Source organism: Parus major, chromosome 19 (assembly GCF_001522545.3).
Source record: "Parus major isolate Abel chromosome 19, Parus_major1.1, whole genome shotgun sequence".
In the NCBI taxonomy this organism is placed as follows: Eukaryota; Metazoa; Chordata; class Aves; order Passeriformes; family Paridae; genus Parus; species Parus major.
In genome coordinates this window covers 5029635-5036800 of record NC_031787.1, presented here as the reverse complement: position 1 = coordinate 5036800, position 7166 = coordinate 5029635, and the positions used below count along the sequence as shown (strand labels likewise).

The 7166-nt window shown below is 50.8% G+C and overlaps 1 protein-coding gene across 3 annotated transcripts; it reads left to right on the top strand.

The window, feature by feature from the left end:
* Window positions 1-63: 63 nt before the first annotated feature.
* Window positions 64-6943, top strand: SMYD4 (SET and MYND domain containing 4). Of its 3 annotated transcripts, none has more exons than XR_001524600.1 (10): window positions 64-237; window positions 913-1063; window positions 1638-1727; window positions 2035-3178; window positions 3930-4112; window positions 4403-4569; window positions 4875-5010; window positions 5460-5560; window positions 5878-6001; window positions 6623-6943. XR_001524600.1 is itself a non-coding variant. In XM_015646908.1 (10 exons), exons 1-10 carry the CDS (start codon window positions 107-109, stop codon window positions 6771-6773), a joined length of 2394 nt encoding a protein of 797 aa, XP_015502394.1. In that variant the 5' UTR covers window positions 64-106; the 3' UTR covers window positions 6774-6943. The 3 variants fall into 3 exon arrangements, 2 of the variants coding, with proteins under 2 accessions (XP_015502394.1, XP_018864203.1); XM_015646908.1 differs by having other exon boundaries at window positions 5460-5576; XM_019008658.1 differs by having other exon boundaries at window positions 192-211; window positions 5460-5576.
* The last annotated feature ends 223 nt before the right edge of the window (window positions 6944-7166 follow it).

Sequence of the window (7166 nt, the reverse complement as noted above, 5' to 3'; positions counted from 1 at the left end):
TGGCTGCCCGGAGCTGTACGGCGGAAGTGTCCCCGTGTTCCGTACAGAGGACGCTGATGGGCACCGCCATGGCGGTGGAGGCGCTGGCGGTGGCGCGGCGGCGGTGATGGCGCTGCCGGTGGCGGAGTGGCAGGGCCGCACCGCCCGGCTCTGGGCCGCGCTGGAGCCGGCGCTGCGGGAGAGGCTGGCGGCGGCTTCGCTTCGCGATGCGGTGCGGCTGGGTTGTGACCTGCTCCGGTGAGCCGCGAGTGGGGCGGGTCCGGCGCAGGGTAGCGAGGGGGAGTGGGAGACAGGAGCATCTCTCTTAATGCGTGTAAATAAAGGAGGGGGTGTTAAAGGATGGACTAGGCTCTGCTCGGTGGAACCGAGAAATAGGACACGGGGCAACGGGCAGAAAGTGATGCCGGGGAAATTCCATCTGGATAAAATTCCACCTTTCTACCTGACAGGAGGTTGGGAGTCGGCCTTGCCTCCCAGGCTGCTGGCGATAGAACGTGAAGAGATAGACTTAAACTTCACTTGGGAAGGGTTGGGTTGGACACTAGTAAGAATTTCTTCTCAGAAAGGGTGATTAGAGCTGGAATGGGCTGTCCAGGGAGGTGGAGAAGCAAACATTGGACTTGGCATTCAGTGTCACGGTCTGGTTGACAAACTGGGGATCCGTCATAGGCTGGACTCCACCTCAGAGGTCTTTTCCAACTTAATTGAGTCTGTGATTCTGTGAATATGAGGAGGAACTTCCCCGTGCAGTGACCACGCACTGGCACAGATTGAGAGTGGGGATATCTCTCTGGAGATATTCCAGAACCCTCTGGACACAATCCTGTGCCACAAGAATCATCCTGTTGGAGCAGGGAGGCTGGACCAGACAACTCCAAAGTGATTCTTTGGTGCTGACCCCGTGTCCCACAGGAGAGAGGAGGAGGAGGAGGCAGCCCTGCTGCGGTTGTGCCTCCAGGCACGCACGGACAAGCAGCCGGAGGCCGCGGGCTGGTACCGGGAGCAAGGAAACCGGGAATTCAAGCGGGGCCGGTACCAGGCTGCCCTGAGGCTTTACTCCAAGGTAGGAGTGGCATGAGAAGATCCCAGGGAAGGGGTCTCACAGCCAAAGGGATCCCCTGAGGGGATCCCCGAGAGAGGATCCCTCATGGTTGAAGGGCTCCTGTGCGGGGCGAGGAGCAGCTCCCGTGAGGGGATCCCCAAAGAGGGGATCCTGCAGGCCCTGCTGAGCAGCTCCCGTGAGGGGATCCCCAAAGAGGGGATCCTGCAGGCCCTGCTGAGCAGCTCCCGTGAGGGGATCATGCAGGCCCTGCTGAGCAGCTCCCGTGAGGGGATCATGCAGGCCCTGCTGAGCAGCTCCCGTGAGGGGATCCCCAAAGAGGGGATCCTGCAGGCCCTGCTGAGCGGCTCCTGTGAGGGGATCCTGCAGGCCCTGCTGAGCAGCTCCCGTGAGGGGGATCCTGCAGGCCCTGCTGAGCAGCTCCCGTGAGGAGATCCTGCAGGCCCTGCTGAGCAGCTCCTGTGAGGGGATCCTGCAGGCCCTGCTGAGCGGCTCCCGTGAGGGGATCCTGCAGGCCCTGCTGAGCGGCTCCTGTGAGGGATGCCCCGAGGCAGCAGCAGTTCTCTGGTCTCTGCAGGCAGCATCCCACGAGCTCCCTGGGAGCCCCGAGGTGTCCGTGTGCTTTGCCAACCGCTCGGCCGCCCTCTTCCACCTGGGACACTTTGAGGTAAGTGGGGCCAGGGCAGCACCCACTCCACAAGGTCCTGGGTGCCCCTGAGGTGTTTCATTGTTAAAACAAGAGACAGCAGTTCAGATGTGCTTCCCAAGCTGTGCTTAAAGCATCCTCAACTCAATTTCCTGAAGGGCTCCTGCTTTGTTCCCGTGTCAGGATGCATTATTTGGGCAGCAGGTTGGTTATGCACATGGAATTTGCTGATTAACACACAGAATTCTCCATGAGACTGTTTTAAGTGGAATGAAAGAGCACAAGCTGGTTTTCAAGCCCACTTTAAAGGCCTTATCTTTGTTCCTAGGTTTGTTTGGAAGATATTGCCAGGGCTGAAAGCCATGGCTATCCAGACAGGCTGCTGCCCAAGGTCCTGCTGCGGAAAGCGGAGTGTCTGCTGTGCCTGGAGAGGTTACAGGATGCACAGGATATCCTCAGTGTGCTGGAGAGTAAAATTGCTCTAGATGGGGTCATGACTACACACCTGACTCGGCTAAAAAAGTTAAGTCAGCTGAAGGTTAAATTAGGTGAGAAAGAGAGGTGTCCAGAGCCTGCACCAGAAGCACATGGTGGCATTCAAGGGAAGCCAGAGATCTGGGAAGAGAACAACAGAATTTCAGGTGCATCTTCATCTCTGAGCTTGCGTTTTGATGCGGAGAGAGGACGTCACTTGGTGGCCTCCCAAGACATCGTGGCAGGACAGAGCCTGGTGAAAGAGGAGGCCTTTGTGAGTGTGCTGTGCCCTGGGGAGAGCCTTCCTCTGCAGGATGGTGCCACAGCGTGGGACACTCGAGCCACCAACGCAGATCTGTACTGCCACCGCTGTCTGAGGCAGCTCCTGGCCTCAGTGCCTTGTCATGGCTGCAGTTATGCCAAGTACTGCAGCCAGGACTGTGCAGACATGGCATGGCACCAGTACCACAGGACAGAGTGTTCCCTGGGAGCGCTGCTCCTCACACTGGGGGTCTTCTGCCATGTGGCCTTGAGAACTGTCCTGCTGGCAGGGTTTGCAGAGGTTAGCAGGCTGGTGGCATGGTCCCACTGTGGGGACAAGAACCTTCAGAACCCTGAGGCAAGATGGAAACCTCTCAGTGAGGCAGCAGATTCAGGAGCTGATGGCAGAGGTATCCCTGGCTGTGGCAACAATGGTCGGTACCAGAGTTCTTACCAAGCTCTGTTCCACCTTTTGCCTCACACTGAGCAGCACAGCCCTGAGCACAAGTTCCTCTGCACACTCAGTGTGGTAGCTATATGCAAACAGCTGCAAGCAGCTGGCCTGGAGGCTGCTGTGTTGAATCAGGAATCACCTCAGCAGCGGTCCAAAACAAAGACATGTGAAAAAATCTCAGATGAATTGTCCCCAGAGCTGAAGACTGTGGCAGAAGCAATGCTGAGGCACGTGTTGCAGCTGCAGTGTAATGCACAAGCAATCACTGTAATGCAGGAGCTGGGTAAGATAAAACCAAATTAAAACAATTAATAAATTCTGTTGTCGCAGAATGGTTGGGGTTGGAAGGGACCTCTGAAGATGATTCAGTCCAAATCCCCTGCCCAGGCTGGGTCACCTGGAGCAGGCAACACAGGAACATGTCCAGGTGGGTTTGGAATGTCTCTAGATCTCCCTGGACAGCCTGTTGCAGTGCTCTGCCACCCTCAGTGGTTTTCCTCATGTTGAGGTGGAGCTTCTTGTTTAATTGTGGCCATTACTCCTCATCCTGGCACCACAGAAAAGAGTCCATCACCATTCTCTGACACCTGTATTTGTATATGTATTGATGAGATCCCTTCTCAGTCTTCTCCAGACTAACCAAGCTCCCTCAGTCTCTCCTCATAAGAGAGATGCCCCAGACCCCTCATCATCTCTGTGGCCTCCACTGAACCCTCTCCAGTAGGTCCTCTTTCCTGTCCTGAGGAGCCCAGGACTGTCCTCTTTTTGCCCATTTTCTTGTGTGAAGAGATTGAATTATCAGCTGTAAAAGGCTCCCATTGCAGATGGAAATGACTTGTTTAAAATTTAATGGCCTGTCCCATGCTGGCTTGTTCCTTGGTGCACATGCAGAGCGTGTTTAGCTGTTATTTATTGCAGCAATATACCAGGAACCTTTCTGCTGCTGCCTGCGATCGGTCACGGTGCTCATTGCAGAAATTGTGTGGGTTTGTGAGCATTCAATCTCAACCTGCTTGGTTTTCCTCTGTCTTCAGGGCCTGGAGATGGGGCTGTTGTAGATAAGAAGCCTGTGAGGCTGGCAACAGCTTTCTTCCCTGTCCTCAGCCTCCTGAACCACTCGTGCTGCCCCAATACCAGCGTGTCATTCAGTGGGACAGCTGCCACTGTCAGGGCATCACAGCCAATCTCAAGTGGCCAAGAGGTTTTGCATTGCTATGGTAAGCCCTAAATCTGTGTTTGTCTCAAGGCACAGACATCATTCACCTCTCCTTATCATGCTAATGGCAACTTATACCATAATTCTCATATAATTCTCATCTAATGTTGCCAGAGTCTTTGTTTAGCAGCCTTGATCAACATTTCATCTCTTAAGCCCACTGTTAGATTTTCTGTCTCCAGTTGTGTCCTCCCCAAAATATACCTAGTCTCAATTGTAACTAAAGTTCATTTATTCTGATACTAAGAACTGTAGCTGTTGAGAGATCTCTACCCTTGCCATCCTCTGCAGGGCCTCACTGGTGTAGGATGAGGGTTGCTGAGAGACAGCAGCTTCTCCATCAGTATTTCTTCAAGTGTCGCTGCCGGGCTTGCCTCAAGGAGTTAGAGTCTGGTGTCAAGAGTGTGGTGTCCATCAGAAATTCATTCTGCTGTCCCACATGCCAGGCCCAAATGCAGGTAATTCTCCATAGTTATGGTTGTGCAACTTCCTGGGGTGTGTAAGGTTTGGGTCTGGGAGAGCCAAGAGGTGAAGACCTCACTTTGATCCCTGCTCAGAAGCCAAAAGCTTCTGTTGAGTCTAGACAGCATCTCACTGTTTCTCATAAAATCAAATAAGCTGATAACAATTTATGAAAAAATCACTTTTTTTGATTAATACAACTGAGGAACAATTTAGCATCTCTATAACCCAGAGCTAATGCAGATGGAGGGTAAGCTTTTAGCTGAACTTGAGCTGGAATGATCACAAAGGATTTCTGCAGGAGGAAGAAGACTCATTTTGCTGTTCAAATGAAGCTTGTGGAACCTCAGCCAGCAAAGATCACCTGTATGGCCGTTTACAGGACCTTCAGCAACAAATCAAGAAAGCTTTAGACCTGCTGAGTCTTGGGAAGGCTGGTAAGGCTCAGCTTTGTGCCCTGAGGTCAGGAGTTGAGGAGCCCAGGTCGGGACAGGAACCATGAGATGGCACTGTTGCTCATGCCATTGGGGCACTGTGACACGTGGCCTGGTGTCCCTGGGGACTTGAGCTGTAGATTTTTTTATAACCCCTGATCTGGGTGTTAATCTAAGTCACATATTGTTCCATAGTAAAGTCATTAAATAAAAAGAAACCAGGGTAACACTGGAGTTGGGTCTTCCCAGGCCTTGTTTCCCCGGAGGTAGTTGAGCCAACACTGGGGTAGAATTAGCAGAGGTGCAGATGAAATCAGTGCTGAATCCTAACCAAACCCCAGTCAGCTGTGTAACATGTAAAGATGAGATTGGATTGATTTTATTTCGTGGATCATGGAAAACTGGAGACTGACCACAGGGTGAATTTTATAACCATTTTTTTCTTTCTATAGATCAGGCTATCAAAATGCTCCTGAAGTGTCAGATAGATGCTGGAACCTTCTTGTCTCCAGAGCATTTGCTGATGGGAGAGATGGAGGATCATCTGGCACAGGTCTATGCTACTCTTGGTATGGCGTTGTCCTGTCACTATCCCATGTTTCCTGAACTTTGAATTTACCATGACTAGCTTTTTCTTGTACTGGCCCTCTCATTTTCTCCCTAGTTTTGGCAGCAGGGCTCTCAGGAGGACCAAACGTGTTCCCAGGAGCCACTGAACAATACTGTGCTCTCATGTTATTTTAGATTCCCTGTCCTGATTCTGTGGACAGAGTTCACCACATTTTGATTAATTCTGTCAGATTCTTTGGGTGGCAGTAGCTCCAGGAAGTATTTATTAATTTCTCATGTTTTGCTTTGTTTTTCCATCAGGGAAGTGGCAGGAAGCAGCCAGACACCTGAAGAAGAGTATTGAGGTTGTGGAAATGCACCATGGGCCATCAAGTGTAGAAGCAGGCCATGAACTTTTCAAGCTGGCACAAATCCTCTTCAATGGGTGAGTTTGGTTTCATCCTCTGTCCCTGCCCTGCACCACTCCTGTGTGTCTGACACAATATCAAGGCACCTTGAGGGTGTCTCACAGGACACAGGGCAGTCTAGCACAGGTACTCTTTTAGGAATCTGTTTCTCTCCTTTGTGTCTTTTTCTTCTCCCTGGCTCAATTTATTCACTGTCCAATTGTTTTATTCTGTCAACTCATCAACCTTGGTGTTTATACCTCAGTTGTATAATGCTGCTGACTTCTTCTCAAAGGAGAGAATGAAATCCTCTTGCTTTATTGGCAAGGAAATCCCCTGACTGCTTCTGAAAATCTCCTCACAACATCTCCCTTTAACCAAATTAATTTTAGCAGAAGCTGCAGTGATGAGGTAGTGGGTTCCTGTATACTCAAAGATAATGTTTTCAGGTTTTGTCCATCTCCTTACCTTTCCATCCCCCTCATCCCCTTTGTAGCTGAAGCTGATACAGTTTTCCTGCTGCTGGAAGGCAGGGGAGGGTGGGATCTGTGGCCATGAACAGGTTTAGGTTTTTGTTAGGGAGGGCTTAAAGGTTGTGTAAGTCAAGAAGCTGAATTAAGTATTTTGCATGCTCTGTTCTTATTATCTTCCTATTTCAGATTTGCAGTTTCTGAAGCTCTGAGCACGATTCAAAGAGCAGAAGGGATTTTGTCAGTGCACTTTGGTCCTCAGAGCGCTCAGATCCAGGAACTACAAGAGATGAAGGCCTGCCTGTCAGAGCTTCCCAGAAACATCCTTCAGAGGACTTAATTTCCCTGTCAAAGGAAGCTGCAATGTGATCTTTCATCAAAGCTAAGTGTCATGTGCTAAGGTAGTCATGTAGTACAAGCTGGAAAATCATGTGTAACAGCAACTTGAATGAAGTCTTGAAATGCTCTTTAGTGAGCCTGTTGTAAATAAAATGACCAATTCTAACGTGAGAGGTGTGTGTGTGGTATGGTGGGAACAGAGGCTGTTGTATAAGTTCTGCGTGTGGGTTGGAAGCAAATGTTTGAGTTGCTTTTGTGTGAGATGTGACTCTCCCCTGTGTGGTGCCCTGAGCATTATGAACATACAGTCATCCAGAGCACGTTGCCTTCTATTTTTGATACTGTGAGGCACTTTCCTTCTTGCCAGTGTCAAATGGAAATGGTTGGAAGGGGT